At 52.8% G+C, this 17040-nt stretch overlaps 1 protein-coding gene and 1 long non-coding RNA gene across 19 annotated transcripts in view; one reads left to right on the top strand and one right to left on the bottom strand.

The window, feature by feature from the left end:
• The window catches only part of KCNT1 (potassium sodium-activated channel subfamily T member 1), a 79403-nt gene that overhangs the window by 41692 nt on the left and 20671 nt on the right, over positions 1 to 17040 (top strand). For 9 of the 18 annotated variants that reach the window (XM_086323434.1, XM_086323443.1, XM_086323429.1 and 6 more), the window contains 8 exons: positions 4308 to 4364; positions 5707 to 5755; positions 5844 to 5903; positions 6170 to 6244; positions 6312 to 6395; positions 6997 to 7091; positions 7814 to 7912; positions 8092 to 8272. In XM_086323434.1, coding sequence (XP_086179560.1) covers positions 4308 to 4364; positions 5707 to 5755; positions 5844 to 5903; positions 6170 to 6244; positions 6312 to 6395; positions 6997 to 7091; positions 7814 to 7912; positions 8092 to 8272 — 700 coding nt within the window. The remainder of the gene's footprint in view (positions 1 to 4307; positions 4365 to 5706; positions 5756 to 5843; positions 5904 to 6169; positions 6245 to 6311; positions 6396 to 6996; positions 7092 to 7813; positions 7913 to 8091; positions 8273 to 17040) is intronic. The other 9 variants (XM_086323444.1, XM_086323441.1, XM_086323437.1 and 6 more) reach the window with 1 other exon arrangement.
• LOC147362349 (uncharacterized) lies at positions 11447 to 16458 on the bottom strand. Its single transcript, XR_015135722.1, has 2 exons — positions 16399 to 16458; positions 11447 to 11596 (listed from the first exon to the last, which is right to left on the bottom strand). It is a non-coding gene; the product is annotated as an uncharacterized LOC147362349 (long non-coding RNA).

The following is a 17040-nucleotide window of genomic DNA, read 5'->3' as shown; positions in this document are numbered from 1 at the left end:
GGTGAAAGGTCGCTGTGCAAGCTTGCATCTTCCCCACCCCCACGTGCATTGGGGCGGGTCGCCAGGCCAGACTCCTTCACCTGCTCCTGAGAACAGACCTCGTCTTCATCCTGAGTGTGGGAGGGCAGGTCGCACTGTGGTGGTTTGAGAAGGGCTCTAACTGACTTTGAGAGCACTTTTCTGTGTTCATCTCACCTTCTCCCACCTCCAGAGACATCGAGGCACCTGGCTTTACATCCCCAGGGAGACCAGGTCTGTTGTATTCATTGCACAGCACCTGGCACGTGGTGGGTGGGTGGGAGAGCAAATGGATGGATGGGGGCTGGGAGAGGCATGGGTAGAGTGGATGGATGGGGAGGGGGTGGATGGATGATGGTGGATGGATGGGGAGGGGGTGGATGGATGATAGTGGATGGGTGGTGGAGGGTGGATGGATGACGGTGGATGGATGGGGAGGGGGTGGATGGATGACGGTGGATGGATGGGTGGTGGAGGGTGGATGGATGGAAGATGGACGGACGGATGGGTGGGGAGGGGGTGGACTGATGATGGTGGATGGATGGAGGCTGGATGGATGAGTGGATAGAAGGATGGATGGTGGGTGATGTAAGGACACTGGATGTGGATGGATGGGTCAGATGGATAGGATAGATGGGTGGGTGGGTGGTGGATGAATGGAAGGGTGGCTCATGACTCCTATAGGTATTAAGTTTGCAACAACAGGCTCAGGTGCAGGAGGAAGTGGGCCAATTGAGAAAAAAGGAGGGAGCCACCTGCCACCATGGGACTCCCTGAGAGTCAGGTCCCACAGCTCGGCGACCCTGGCTTCGGCTGTAATCTGGGGCGGAACTAGCATGGCAGCCAGGCCCCTGCCCCCTTCCCAGTGGAGGGCGTCCCGGTGGCTTGGGGAAGCTCCTTCTCAGGAGTGACTTGGGGAACCTGCTTCTTAGAGTCAGCACACTGAGCAGGAGCATGCTTTTCTCTCCGTGTCGCACACACACTGTCCAGCCTCGTTTCGGCAGCTCTGGCCTCCAGGAGGCCCTGAGGGCTCCAGGTCCATCTCTGGCCGCGCACAGCCCTTCCCCTGCCGGCAGCCCAGGTGGAGCCCCCAGCCCCTTCCCGGGCTCCCCGCTGGTGTTCGCCTACCCGGCTGGCCCCTCCCCCTGCCCCTCCCCCCTCCTCCTCAGAGACCCGCCCCCTCAGAGACCTCCTTTTCAGAGACCCACCCCCTCAGAGACCCGCCCCCTCAGAAGCCCTCCCCCTCAGAGGCCTCCCCCTCAGAGACCCACCCCCTCAGAGACCCGCCCCCTCAGAAGCTCTCCCCCTCAGAGACCCACCCCCTCAGAGACCCACCCCCTCAGAGACCCACCCCCTCAGAGGCCCACCCCCTTAGAAGCCCTCCTCCTCAGAGGCCCGCCCCCTCAGAGACCCGCCCCCTCAGAGACCTCCTTTTCAGAGACCCACACCCTCAGAGACCCACTCCCTCAGAGACCCGCCCCCTCAGAGACCTCCTTTTCAGAGACCCACACCCTCAGAGACCCACACCCTCAGAGACCCGCCCCCTCAGAGACCCACACCCTCAGAGACCCACACCCTCAGAGGCCCACCCCCTCAGAGGCCCGCCCCCTCAGAGACCCTCCCCCTCAGAGACCTCCTCCTCAGAGATGCGCCCCCTCAGAGACCCTCCTCCTCAGTTCAGTTCAGTTCAGCCTCTCAGACTGACTCTTCAGGACACCCTCCTGTACTGCAGCACGCCAGGCCTCCCTGTCCATCGCCAACTCCCGGAGTTTACTCAAACTTATGTTCATTGAGTCAGTGATACCATCCAACCACCTCATCCTTTGTCGTCCCCTTCTCCTCCTGCCTTCAGTCTTTCCCAGCATCAGGGTCTTTTCTAATCAGTCAGTTCTTCGAATGAGGTGGCCGAAGTATTAGAGTTTCAGCTTCACCATCAATCCTTCCAATGAATATTCAGGACTGATTTCCTTTAGAATGGACTGGTTGGCTCTCCTTGCAGTCCAAGGGACTCTCAAGAGTCTTCTCCAACACCACAGTTCAAAAGCATCAATTCTCTGGTGCTCAGCCTTCTTTATATTTCAACTCTCACATCCATACATGACTACTGGAAAAACCATAGCTTTGACCAGATGGACTTTTGTTGGCACAGTAATGTCTCTGCTTTTTAATATGCTGTCTAGGTTGATCATAACTTTTCTTCCAAGGAGCGAGCGTCTTTTAATTTCATGGCTTCAGTCACCATCTGCAGTGATTTTGGAGCCCCCAAAATTAAAGTCTGACACTGTTTCCACTGTTTCCCCATCTATTTGCCATGAAGTGATGGGACCGGATGCCATGATCTTAGTGTTCTGAATGTTGAGTTTTAAGCCAACTTTTTTGCTTTCCTATTTCACTTTCATTAATAGACTTTTCAGTTCGCTTTCTGCCATAAGGATGGTGTCATCTGCATATGTGAAGTTATTGATGTTTCTCCCAGCGATCTTGATTCCAGCTTGTGCTTCATCCAGCCCAGCATTTCTCATGATGTACTCTGCATATAAGTTAAATAAACAGGATGACAATACATAGCCTTGACATACTCCTTTCCCTATATGGAACCAGACTGTTGTTCCATGTCCAGTTCTAACTACTGCTTCCTGACCTGCATACAGGTTTCTCAAGAGGCAGGTCAATTGGTCAGGTATTCCCATCTCTTTCAGAATTTTCCAGAGTTTGTTGGGATCCACACAGTCAAAGGCTTTGGCATAGCCAATAAAGCAGAAGTAGATGTTTTCCTGGAATTCTCTCGCTTTTTCAACGATCCAGTGGATGTTGGCAATTTGATCTCTGGTTCTTCTGCCTTTTCTAAATCCAGCTTGAACATCTGGAAGTTCACGGTTCACGTACTGTTGAAGCCTGGCTTGGAGAATTTTGAGCATTACTTTGCTAGCATGTGAGATGAGTGCAATTGTGCGGTAGTTTGAACATCCTTTGGCATTGCCTTTCTTTGCGATTGGAATGAAAACTGACCTTTTCCAGTCCTGTGGCCTCTGCTGTTTTGCAAATTTGCTGACATATTGAGTGCAGCACTTTCACAGCATCATCTTTCAGGGTTTGAAATAGCTCAACTAGAATTCCATCATCTCCACTAGCTTTGTTTGTAGTGATGTTCCTAAGGCCCACTTGACTTCTCATTCTGATATCTGGCTCTAGGTGAGTGATCACACCATCATGATTATCTGGGTCATGAAGATCTTTTTTGTACAGTTCTTCTGTGTATTCTTGCCACCTCTTCTTAATATCTTTTGCTTCTGTTAAGTCCATACCATTTCTGTCCTTTATTGAGCCCATCTTTGCATGAAATCTTCCCTTGCTGTTGCTGCTGCTGCTAAGTCGCTTCAGTCGTGTTTGACTCTGTGCGACCCCATAGATGGCAGCCCACCAGGCTCCCCCATCCCTGGGATTTTCCAGGCAAGAATACTGGAGTGGGTTGCCATTTCCTTCTCCAATGCATGAAAGTGAAAAGTCAAACTGAAGTTGCTCAGTCGTGTCTGACTCCTAGCGACCTCATGGACTGCAGCCCACCAGGCTCCTCTGTCCATGGGATTTTCCAGGCAAGAGTACTGGAGTGGGTGCCATTGCCTTCTGCGAAATGTTCCCTTGGTATCTCTAATTTTCTTGAAGATATCTCTAGTCTTTCCCATTCTATTGTTTTCTTCTGTTTCTTTGCATTGATCACTGAAAAAGGCTTTCTTATCTCTCCTTTTTGTTTTTGGAACTCTGCATTCAAATGGGTATATCTTTCCTTTTCTCCTTTGCCTTTCACGTCTCTTCTTAGCTATTTGTAAGGCCTCTCCAGACAACCATTTTGCCTTTTTGCATTTCTTTCCCTTGGGGTCTTGATCCCTGCCCTCCTCCTCAGAGAGCCTCCTCCTCAGATAGCCTCCCCCTTCCCCTCCCCCTGCTCCTCCTCCTCAGAGACCCTCCCCCGCCCCCCATGCCCCTCCTCCTCGAAGACCCTCCTCCCCAGAGACCCTCCCCCTGCCCCTCCTCAGAGACCCCTCCCCTGCCCCTCCTCCTCAGAGACCCCCCTCCTCAGAGACCCTCCATACAGCCTCTGCGGAGTGGGAGCAGGCTTCCTCGTCCCTGAGTGTTAGAATTCAGACACCCATCTGAGATGTGGGGCCTGGCCCTAGGTTGGGGAGAGTGCCCCCCAACACGCCCTGAGCCCGTGGCAGTCCTGGAAGGGTCCAGTCCCTTCGGGGGCGGTGCTGGGAGGGGCTGCGGCGGCCAGCTCTATCTCTCCACAGCTGGGGCTGCCCGAAGCAGAATTACACCTTCAATGAGTCGTCCTCCGAGATCAACTGGTGAGTGTGCCTCCCAGCTCCCATTCAGAGGTCCGGGGCAGGGTGGGGTGGCCAGAGAGTGACACTGCCTGGGCCCGCAGGACAGATGCCCAGTCACAGCCAGAGAGCCTCCTGGGATCCACAGGACCTGGCTGAGCAGGAACAACTCTGGGGCGGCCCCGCAGGGTACAGCCCCTGAAACCCTGGGAGCAACCTAAGGGTGGCAGCAGGTGTCACCAGGAGCCGGCTTGGCCCAGCGCCCTTCTGTGATGTTCTCCAGCCCCAGGGGCCCTGGGGGAGAGGAGACAGACAGGGGGGACCTGCCAGAGGGTCGGCCGCTGCTTCTGCAATTCATGAGCCTTTGGCCAAAGAGAGCAGGTGCTGCAGTCAGGCAGTGAGAAGTGACCCCAGAGCAGCAGAGGCGCCTGGGCCGGAGGCTAGGATGAGCTCCAGGGCCTTGGCCGCCTCCCTTATGGAGGCTTCTCCCTTCCAGCCTCCCCAAACCCACAGCCCTGCTCTCAGCCTTACTTCCCTCACCCACACCCCTCCCCTGGCACCCCGGCCCAGCCTTGCAGGTCAGTCCTGGCCCTCCACAGCAGCAGGATGCATCTGCCAGGCCCTGGCCACTGTTCCCAGCCCGGTCACCTGTCCCTGGGAGGCAAGAGGGTTAGGATCGCAGGGACACGTAGGGACATGCCAGCCCCTCCCTTCACACCTGGCCCTGGAAGCCCTTCCTTTCTGGCCCAGTGGGGGCAGGACAGCTTCTGAGCCCAGCCCAACTCCCGCCCAAAGGAAGGCCTGGAGATTTCAGTCTCTGTCCCTCGGTGGAGAAAGTGACTACCCGACACCCCGGCTGCAGCAGGGGCCCCCGAGGGTCAGGCCTTGGCCATCTGGGCCTGGGGAGGTTGGGCAGGGTCAGCGCGGAGCTCGGCCATCTGGCCCCTCCTGCTGGTCTCACCCCAACCTTTGTCCAGAGGCTGCGTCTGGGCAGGGACGCCCCCTCCCCCATGTCACTCTCCTCAAGGGAGCCACGTGGGTTATAGTCAAGCAAGGATCTGAGGTCAGAAAACCCAAGAGCATGGACGACCAGCACAGCCCCCGTGCAGAGGCACAGGAACCTGACGAGAAACAGTGGCCACCTGGGGCCGCCAGGCCTGTCCCCAGAGCAGCCTTGCTCAGCCCCTGGTCTCACAGGCCCCTCCCCAAGGCCTCCTTTCTGGAGGAAGCCCCCCTCCCCTCCTGCTGTCAGCCCCTCGAGGGCAAGGCTGCCGCCCACTGTCCAGCTTAAGGAACAGCCTGGGATCGGCAGAGGCCCATATGGCTGGGGACCCCCAGCCTGGCGCTCACCTCCCTCTCTCCCCAGGGCCCCCATCCTGTGGGTGGAGAGGAAGGTGGCTCTGTGGGCCATTCAGGTGAGTGGGGCGCGGTGGGGCATGGCTCTGGGTGGGCCCTGCTGCCTCCCTGGCCCTGCTCAGAGGCTCCGTTCCCACCCTACCCCAGGTCATCGTGGCCATCATCAGCTTCCTGGAGACCATGCTTCTCATTTACCTCAGCTACAAAGTGAGTGCCCCCAGGCCTGGCCCTGCCCCGGAGGGCCCCACCACTGACACCCTCTGCCAGCCCCCTCCCCTAGCCCCTTGCACCCCTTCCCTCAGCCCTCGGTCTCATCCCCTGACCTCCCACTGGCTCAGTTTGTCTGTCTCCTCAGCCCCCGCCCCACCCCGGTGCCCCCTCCCCTCCACCCGCTCTGAAGCCCGCCCCCTTGGCTCCCACCCCAGTGCCCCTCCCCTCCACCCGCTCTGAAGCCCACCCCCTTGGCTCCCCAGGGCAACATCTGGGAGCAGATCTTCCGCGTGTCCTTCATCCTGGAGATGATCAACACGCTGCCCTTCATCATCACGGTGGGTGAGCCGCTGGCCGAGGCAGGGGCCGCCGAGACCCCTGCCCCCTGACCCGTCTCCTCCGCAGATATTCTGGCCGCCGCTGCGGAACCTGTTCATCCCCGTGTTTCTGAACTGCTGGCTGGCCAAGCACGCCCTGGAGAACATGATCGTAAGCCATCCCCTGCCGCCCACCCCCACCACTGCCTCACCTCTGTGAGGTTCCCCAGGACCCCAGGGCATCACTTGCCATGCCCTGGTCCTGGCCCAGGGGAGCTGGCCCACTCCCTTGGTGCCCAGGCCGGTGGCCGGCAGACACATGTGCCTGTCACCACGAGATGCCCTCACACCTCCTTCCTGGCCGGCCGGAGCCTCATCCCTGATGCCCCGGGGACAGTCACCCAGGCCTGTCCCTTACCCCGGAATCATGGCTGGGGGAGGAAGCGGGTGAACGCGCACGTGAGAGGGCGTAGGCCCCAAGACCCAGGGTCACGGGCAGCCCTGTGCTGAGCAAGGACCGTTTCCACCCGGGGCGCCCCCCGCCACACACCCACCGGCCCAGGCCTTGGCTCACCCCCATCCCAGCTGCAAAGGGAGGGCTCGGGGCTGAGGTCATGGCCTCTGGCCTATACATGGCGGGGAGCGAGAGAGCTGAGGTCAGGTGGAGTCCTCCCCCTGCTCGCTCACCTGTGTGTGTCCGGGGCGGCGGGAAGGGCCCTGGGCTCCGTCCCACCCAGGCTAAGCTGCTGATGACACCGTGTCCCGTCCCGCAGAACGACTTCCACCGCGCCATCCTGCGCTCGCAGTCGGCCATGTTCAATCAGGTCCTCATCCTCTTCTGCACCTTGCTGTGCCTGGTCTTCACGGGGTGAGTCCCTGCCGGCGGCCACCCGCCCATCCCAGGTAGAGCCGGGCCCTCGCATCCAACAGGCCAGGCGGGCCTCAGGGTGGCGGGAGGCAGCCCGACTGGGACAGAGGGCCAGGAGGCAGCTCAGGGCCCACGTTCCAGACCAGAGCTGCCCAAGTCCAACTCCTCCGGGGTCCAGGACACAGCGTGGGGAGGGGCACGGCTCTCGGCCGGGTGGGGACCCTGGGCTCAAGGCCCAGCTGAGAATAAGGTCTGGGAGTCACCAGAGTGAGAGGTGGGGGGCCTGAAGGGGAGACCCCGTCCCCCTGCATGCCTGCCCCAGGCCAGGACAGGGGAGGCCCCAAGGCCATGTGCCTCCTACCCTCCCTCCCCACCACGAAAAAAAAACACACAGACTTGAGTGGAGCAGGCTGGGGTGTCTGCAGGGTGGGAAACTGCAGGGTGACTCAGCCCGCCCCTCCCGCAGCCAGAGCGTCTACTCTGGGGAGGGCCCCTGCATGCTGCCCCGCGTGTGCACTGTGGGCCCCCCAGGCCCTGCCAGCAGCACCTCCCAGCCTGGGGACAGGACGTGGGGCCACAGGAGTAGCAAGGAGGACTCTCCAGCTCTGTGCTGGGCAGGGGCTGCGTGTGCCCCATGCCGTCTGACCCCTGGGTGAGGATGAGCCTCTGAGGTGGGCGGCAGGTGGGGCTCACAGCCTGGGTGGCCACATCCGCACCCTCAGATCTCAAGCTCACACTGAGCCCACGCAGTGCTATGTCCACGCTCATGGCCAATTTTCCAAGGGCCTCAAAGGAGCCTCGGGGCCAGAAAGGAAGGTCAGGTAGGAGGGACGTGCTGGGTGTGCCAGCTCTGTAGGCCGGGGTCGGGAAGCACCCAGCTGGACTCAGGCCCAGGCTGGGGGCTGTGTGGGTGACGAATGACAAGGAGCCGCAGGCAGGCAGAGCCTCACTCTGGGAGCCGGGTGGCCGAGGCCCCACCGCCGCCCCTCCCCGGCTCTAGGACCTGCGGCATCCAGCACCTGGAGCGCGCGGGCGACAACCTGTCCCTCCTGACATCCTTCTACTTCTGCATCGTCACCTTCTCCACCGTGGGCTATGGGGACGTGACGCCCAAGATCTGGCCGTCCCAGCTGCTGGTGGTCATCATGATCTGCGTGGCCCTGGTGGTGCTCCCACTGCAGGTGAGCCCTGCCCAGGAGCAGAGCCGACGAGGGCGGGGGACGTGGCTTCCTGGTGGGGTCTGTAATCAGTGAGGCTGCTGCGTCAGGACAGGGCGGGGAGTGGCACTCTCAGACGGCTCCCCAGGACCTTTGCCGAGTGCGGAGCGGGAGGGGCTGCCAGGGTCTCCCGCAGGCTGGGGATCAGGAGTCCTCAGCCGGTGCAGCAGCAGCTGCTTCCTCTCACTTGTCACCAAGGCCGATCTGCCAGCTGAGCACAATGGGGACAGTGCAGGACTCCACCTGTGTTTAGCTCAGGACCCCAGCCCCAGCTGACACCCTCCCTTCCCCACTTGCCCCAATCCAGAGCACAGTGTACCTGCCAGGAAAGCCAGTGTCGCCCTCTATCAGTGATGAAAAAGGATGGTCCCGGTTACCATCCGGCATTCTTCTGTTTTTAATTTACTATTTCTTTCTTTGCACTGGGTCTTAGCTGCAGCACGTGGGCTCTTCAGTCTTCACTGTGACATGCAGATCTTCAGTTGTGGCATGCGGGATCTAGTTCCCTGACCAGGGATCAAACCCAGGCCCCCTGCACTGGGAGCTTGGAGTCCTAGCCACTGGGTCATCAGGGAAGCCCCTGTCCTTCATTCTTCCTTATACCACATTCACAGTTAGTGTCCCTAGAGGTGATGACAGTGAGAACAACGCCCACCAGTAAATGTCCCTCCCAGAATAACAGTGACAACAGCTGACAACACCCTCCCCACTCGGGGCTGAGTTGTCGCGCGGTGCTTCCTGTAGCTGTTAGAACAAAGCACCCCACAAATGAAGGGTGGGGCTTGAACCAGAGGAATCTAATCTCTTGTGGGCTTCTCCAGTGGCTCAGTAGTCAAGAATCCCCCTGCAATGCAGGAGACCCCAGTTTGATTCCTGGGTTGGGAGAAGGGAAAAGCTACCCACTCCAGTATTCTGGCCTGGAGAATTCCATGGATTTATAGTCCATGGGATCACAGAGAGTTGGACACGACTGAGTAACTTTCACTTCACTAATTCTGTCTGATCTCATCTTAATGCATTACCTCTGCAAAGACCCTATTTCCACATAAGGTCACATTCGGAGGTTCTGGGTGGACAGGATTTCAGGGGTCATTGTTGGATCCTCTACAACTAGGCCACTTGCCCCTCGCTGCAGCCCTGGGAGGCAGGCACTGTCGGGCCGTTTTGCAGATGAGCTGCGCACCTGTGCCATGTGGGGCTGAAAGGTTGTTGTCGAATCACGAGAAGACACTGGGATTCTTGGCCCCCGGAGGAGAAGAATTCAATCCGGGGCCAGAGACGAGGCTTGATCGCTCAGAGCTTTTGTGTAATAAAGTTTTATTAAAGTATAAAGGAGATAGAGAAAGCTTCTGACATAGGCATCAGAAGGGGGCAGAAAGAATACCCGCTTGCTAGTGTTAACAATGAAGTTATATAATCCAAAGAATGTCTGGAGGTTGTAAAGACCTCATCAGACCTACTCCCATAATTTACATTTTAAGATAATACTGTCCTCAGGCAGGATACATCCTTGTAAAGACCAGGTCTACTCCCATAATTTACATTTTAAGATAACAGAAGGTTGAATCCAAAGACTGTCCTTAGGCAGGATACATTATTGTTATATAATCCTAAGGAATGTGGAGAAAGAAAAAAAAATTTGTCCTTTCTTCCTCCTTGAGAATTCCAGACCCCTCTCTCCTTGGGGACCCCTAGACTCCCTATCAACCTGCCTAGGAAATGACTCTCTCATTCCCCCCTTTTGTTTTAGGAGAATTATGTTGCCTAGGGAAAAGGGGCGTCATTCTCGTTCCATAACTGCTTCCGAGCTGACAAGGGGCGTTGTCCCTAAATTGGTGAGGCAACATATTCTCCTAATCCTCATATTGAGGATATCTGATCCAGGGGCCCCAAATAGTAGCTGGAGGAAGCTACAGCAGTAGCAGGAGTTTGAGCAACCATTTGTAACTTAAAAGCTTTCATGCGGCTAGAAACAAATCCAGTTATACAATTACAGGTGCAGGGAGCAAACAGCAAGAACAAAACAACCAGAATGATTGTAATTGAGATAGTTGTCCACCATGGGGAACTAGTTAATGTCTCCCAAAGTGAGGCAATTGAGGCTTCAGGAGTGTCCATGGCCCTAATCATCTTGTTCATGTGGTTAGTAAAATGAGTAACACTCGTGCTCATATCAGGTATATATGTACAGCATTGGGTATGAACAATGGCACAAGTTCCTCCTTGTGCAGCTGTCAGAATATCTAGAGCCAATCTGTTTTGTAAAACCACCTTTCTAATTTGTGCTTGTTCAGCATTAAGAGCTGAAATAGCCTTTTGAGAATCCTGTAATGCCTGTTGAGTAAAATTAGTCAAAGCATCCACTCGTAACATAACATCTGTAGTTCCCAAAGAGGGAACAAACGCTACAGCCAAATAATCATACCAATGAAATACAGACCTTGCCTACCGAGTTTTAAGGTGGGGTAAATTAGCAGGCTTTTCTGGAAGCTCTGAAAATATAAAGCCATGAGTAAAGGCTAGACCCAGGGTGCATCTCCCTATCTAACCAGGGGGAAGCCATGCCCATAGGTAAGAGCCACATATCCAATAAGTCGCGTTTGGAGCAAGCCAGTGCGACTGAGATATCCAGTCCCAATTCGTGCCTGGCCAGACAAAGGGAGAACCTGAACTGGGATTGGAAAACACGGGAATGATTACATTGCATGTTTTCTGAGACAAATATCCCACTTGTTTCCAATCATTGTAATTAAGTTGTTGGCTAACTTTTGGGGACGGCTCTGTTTGTTCCCAGCATATAGAAGCAGTAGATATTAAACGTCCTTTTTCAGGAGTTAGCCATATAACCTCATCCCATATTTGATAAACGTCAGGTAAAAAACCATTAGATCTAGACCTATTTGCCTTATATGTAGCAAAATAGTCATTGAACCGAGACAATGTATAATCAAAATTAAGTCACATTATGTCCATAGAGTACAAAGTGTTGCACCAGTCCATTTTAGGGTTGGTAGATGTCATCAGATGAAGAAGAGGCATCGCATGTGATTGTTGTCGAAGGTATTCACAGACTTGGAGAAAGTCTTTTCCTTGAAGTGGGGATGTCCACCACGGGAAGCCTTCCACTGATGAAGAGGGGAGCACTCCGAAGACCCAGCAGTTAGACCGATTGTGGAATGCAGCATAGGAGTGAGCCCAGGACAGGAAGACATTGTCTTGAGGATCCAACGGCAGACTCAGGATTTTTGGAGTCAGCAGAAGTAGACTCACATAGGTTATCAGGCCCATCTGCTGCCCTTTGCTTAACTCTAGAGCTCGGGTCAGGGCCACAAGCTCCGATAACTGACCACTGGTTCCCTGGGAGAGAGATTTTGCTTCCAAAACCTGTTCAGCAGTCACCATGACGTAACCTGCTTTACGCTTTCCATCCCGAACAAAAGAACTGCCATCTGTAAATATTTCCATGTCAGGATTGTCTAATGGGGTATCCTTTAGATCCTCCCGAGCTGCATAGTTTAAAGTTAGGAATTGAGAACAATCGTGATCAGGTGTTTTCATTTTCCTTCTCAGGAAGGAAAGTGCCAGGATTTAAATTCCCACAAACTTTAAGCTTAGTTTCTGGTCCTTCTAACAACAATGACTGATACTTAAGAAGCCTACTGTCATCCAAATATTAACCTTAGAATTTAAGATTCCACTCACATGATGAGAAGTCAGTACAGTAAGGTTTCGTCCATTAATTATTTTTAAAGCTTCAGGTGCTAATAAAGCTGCTGCTCCAATTACTCTTAGGCAGTGGGGCCACCCACGTGAAACTACATCTAATTCTCTGCTTAGATAAGCAATAGGTTGCTGGTGAGGCCCTCGGGGTTGTGTCAAAACTCCCAATGCCACACCTTTTCTTTCAGTGACAAACAAATTAAATTCTGACCCTGTGGGCAAGCTCAGAGCTGGAGCTTGCAGGAGAGCAGTCTGAAGAACCTTAAAAGCCTTTTGAGTTTCTGGAGACCAAACCAGTTTGTCGGTTTGGGCCTGCTGAGTTTCAGCTATAAGTTTATACAAAGGCTGGGCAAGTTCCCTGTAACCTGGAATCCAAATGTGACAGTAACCTGTAATTCCCAAAAATCCTCTCAATTGTCTTAAAGTCATAGGTAGGGGGTGATTTGCTGCTGCTGCTAAGTCACTTCAGTCATGTCCGACTCTGTGTGACCCCATAGACAGCAGCCCACCAGGCTCTGCTGTCCCTGGGATTCTCCAGGCAAGAACACTGGAGTGGGTTGCCATTTCCTTCTCCAATGCATGAACGTAAAAAGTGAAAGTGAAGTTGCTCAGTTGTGTCCGACCCTGAGCGACCCCATGGACTGCAGCCTACCAGGCTCCTCTGTCCATGGGATTTTCCAGGCAAGAGTACTGGAGTGGGGTGCCATTGCCTTCTCCAAGTGGGTGATTTAGTATAGGTTTAATTCTCTCAGGGCCTATGGCCCTAGTCCCTTCTGATATGATTAGGCCCAGATATCTAACCGACTACTGACAAAGCTGAGCCTTTTCTCTTGATGCCTTGTAACCACAGCCTGCCAGAAAGTTTAAGAAATCTTCTGAGGCTTGCGAACAAGCTTCCTCTGTCTCAGCACAGAGCAAAATATCATCTACATATTGTAACACCAGGGCTTCAGAGCTATTAAAGTTTTGTAGATCCCGTGACAAACTTTGTCCAAATAGGTGAGGACTGTCACGAAATCCTTGGGGCAAAACTGTCCAGGTTAACTGAGAAGCTGATTGTGTAGGGTCTTCAAAGGCAAATAGAAATTGACTTTCTTCCGCCAAAGGCACTGAATAGAAAGCATCCTTTAAATCAATTACTGAGAAATATTTGGCCCGTTCAGGAATTTCAGACAATAGAGTATAAGGATTAGGCACCACGGGGTGTAAAGGAACTACAGCCTCATTTATTATTCGTAAATCTTGAACTAGTCTCCATTTACCATTCGATTTCTTTATACCCAAAATAGGAGTGTTGCAAGGACTGTTACAGGGAATTAATAGTCCCTGGTCCTTTAAATTTTCGAGGATGGGTTTTAACCTTTCCTTAACTTCAGGTTTCAGTGGATACTGCTTCTTATGTGGAAATACGTGTGGGTCTTTGAGCTTAACAACTACAGGAATAGCATTTTGTGCTCGACCCACAGATTTCCCATCAGCCCATATTCTAGGATTTACATTTTGTTCAACTAAAGGGAGAGAAAGGGAGGGCTCCATATTCATGAAAACAGAGGCATGGACCTTGCTCAGTATATCCCTCCCCAAAAGGGGTGAGGGAGATTCTGGCACAATCAGAAACTTGTGTGAAAACAGCACAGAATCCCAGTTGCAAGATAAAGAATAACTGAAATAATACCTTTTGGCTCGTCCAGACAGTCCCATTACGGAAGCGGATCGGGAAGAAAGTGGGCCAGGGGCTTCAGTAAGCACAGAATAAGTTGCCCCAGTATCTAAAAGGAAATCGACAGATTGGCCCCCCACAATTATTAATACCCGGGGTTCCTCAGGTGTAATTAGGACGGGAGCTTTTGTGGGGACCCCTGGGCACCTTCAGTCCTGATTGTCTTGAGAGTCCGACCCTGGAGACCTACACCTCTGGGGGCAGTCTCTCTTCCAGTGTGGTCCTTTGCAGACTGGACATGGAGCCGGGGGTGGCTTAGATGCCTGAGGGCAATCCCGCTTGAGGTGCCCCTCCTTTCCACAGTAATAGCAAGCCCATCCCTTTTCACCTGGGCCCCTCTGGGCATTTTTCTCAGGCTGTTTAAGAAAGTTTTTCATAGCCATGGTGAAGGCTTCCGCCTTTTCCTTTGTCTTTTTTTGCCTTTCTTTCTTTTCCTCATATTCCCTACCATAATAGACTGTCTGAGCCAGTTGTAACAGAGTATCTAAAGTTGATTTGGTCCATACGCCCTTTTTAACAGCTTACGGCGGATATCTGGAGCCGACCGAGTGAGAAATCTATCCTTTAAGATCACTTTTCCCTCTTCATTTTCAGGATCAATCTCAGTGAATCTGCTAAGGCCTTCTCTCAGTCTATCTAGGAATTTACCAGGAGCTTCCTTCTCCTCCTGTTCTATATCTGCCAATTTGCCATAGTTTAAAGGCTTAGAACGTGCCTGCCTAAGTCCCTCAAGAATACATCTAACAAAATGACTCTGATCCCATCTTCCTTTAGCTGTGTTGTAGTCCCAGTCTGGTTCTATAGTTGGGACCGCCTGATTCCCAGTGGGGAGGGCCACTGTCTCATTCTCCCTCTTCCCTACTGATTCATTACCAAGCCATTCATCTCCATAAGCAACCGCTTTTCCCGAAACTCGAGTCTTTGACTCGGGAGTCAGCGTTTGTCCCAAGATATACATCACATCCTTCCAAGTGAGGTCATAAAGCAGAGTAACACCTTTAAAGGCTCTAATATATTTTTCTGGGTCCTCTAAATAGTCTCCCAGATCCTCCTTGATTCTTTGTATTTCTTAATAAGAGAAAGGCTTATTAACTCTCACAGACTGATTATTTCTCCCGGTGGGTGTTTCATAAAGAGGCAACAGCTTGTGTGGCTGTTCCTCAGTCTCTCTGGCTGCTCTGTGCATATGATCCCAGGGATAGATTGGAGAAACCTGTTTTTCCTCTTCTCTTTGTCTCCTGTCCTCCATCTCATCTTTTACTTCAATGGTCTGAGTTTCTACTGAAACCAGAGTAGTCTGAGGTCATACTGAGACAGGAGATGTAAAGGAGGGAGCTGAAGGTTTCACGCCCAAATCTATACCCTTAGGACATAAGTCTGGCATATTTCACAGAGAGAAAAAGGGCAACACATATGCTACTTCTACCCATTTCCCTTGTTCCTTACAGAACCGGTCTAATTGTAGAACAGTATTATACTTAAGAGACACTCCAACTGGCCACTATTCGCCGTCCTCCAATGGATACCGTGGCCATGCAGTATCACATAGGAAGACCAGGTGTGTCTTCTTTAAGCCCTGGGGATCAAATCTATCCCAGTTTTTCAGGATACAGTTCAAAGGAGTGAGGCTGGAATTGTTAGCTCCCATCTGTAAGAGAGAAAAAAAGTGACCAGCGCCATTTTTCTACCGGAGGCGTCCCTCCATGCTCTAGATGGGGGTGTGGACAGACGTTACACCAAAAGCTTTTCCTTCCTGGTCGGACTTAGTCTGTCCCTTACCGACGCAGGCACCGTACTCATCCCTCCCGGTTCTACCACCGAGATGGGGTGGGGATGTACCAGGGGTAGACTTGATAGCATCCCTACTTGACGTCCAGCTCTTCACCCTTAACCTTGCTTGCCTCTGATGTCACCCAGGGTGAGTCAGAGTAACCTTCCAGAATGCCTCCCAAGCTAAGACTACTAGGGGAAACATTCATCACCTGAGTGCCTGTGCACGACCCTGAGTATTTCCTGACCACAATAAGACCAACGCGAACATAAAACTGAGGTGTTATTTCCAAGCATCACCACACCAGTATAACAGCCTCCTCTGATCCACTAAGAGCCGGCGTTACCAAAGAAAAAAAAGCCCATTGCAGTCCCAATCTGAGTAACCTTTAACCTCAGAGATGTTCTGGGAGCTAGAGCTCCATCTAGCTTCCGAACTTTCGATTCCTAGCGAGGCTAGGCGCTTTCTTGCCTACCAATCCAAGTTTGGGACCTAAGCGGCAGTACACAATAACAGTATAGATCACAAGTCCCTTGAAAGTCTATGATCTGATAGATTAAGTTAGTACTTCTAATTCCCAAGGAGTTATTAAATGGTCAAAGAGACTGAAAAGTTTGACCGAGAAAGGAGGGTTCCGTCCACACGCTTTGCCCATTTCTGGTCGGTTCCAGAAGGAGACATTGGGTGCCTCTTGGCATTGGCAGGTCGGTTTCTGCCATAAGCTGTATGAGATCACCATGGAACCGCAGAGCAGGGCTCCTTACTTGCTTCACACAGGGCATGCCATTCATTCACACAAGCACACCGTAGAGTTAGTAAAGCACAGCAGAAAACGTGTTCGCTAAGAGAACAAAGAACTAAAGCTCCAAGCATCCTCACCTTGTCCTGAAGGATCCCGGACGAGCCCCCAAGATGAAAGGTTGTTGTTGAATCACACGAAGACACCGGGATTCTTGGCCCCCGGAGGAGAAGAATTCAATCCGGGGCCAGAGACGAGGCTTGATCGCTCAGAGCTTTTGTGTAATAAAGTTTTATTAAAGTATAAAGGAGATAGAGAAAGCTTCTGACATAGGCATCAGAAGGGGGGCAGAAAGAATACCCGCTTGCTAGTGTTAACAATGAAGTTATATAATCCAAAGAATGTCTGGAGGTTGTAAAGACCTCATCAGACCTACTCCCATAATTTACATTTTAAGATAATACTGTCCTCAGGCAGGATACATCCTTGTAAAGACCAGGTCTACTCCCATAATTTACATTTTAAGATAACAGAAGGTTGAATCCAAAGACTGTCCTTAGGCAGGATACATTATTGTTATATAATCCTAAGGAATGTGGAGAAAGAAAAAAAAGTTTGTCCTTTCTTCCTCCTTGAGAATTCCAGACCCCTCTCTCCTTGGGGACCCCTAGACTCCCTATCAACCTACCTAGGAAATGACTCTCTCAGGGCTGGAACCCAAGTGTCTGCCATCAGAGCCCGGACTCTGCACAGGTCTCAGGGATCACCCTGGGGTCTCTGGC

Source organism: Bos grunniens, chromosome 11 (genome assembly GCF_055505025.1).
Source record: "Bos grunniens cultivar Pamir isolate PY7600 chromosome 11, Bosgru_T2T1.0, whole genome shotgun sequence".
Classification (NCBI taxonomy): Eukaryota; Metazoa; Chordata; class Mammalia; order Artiodactyla; family Bovidae; genus Bos; species Bos grunniens.
This window is presented reverse-complemented; position numbering and strand designations above follow the sequence as displayed.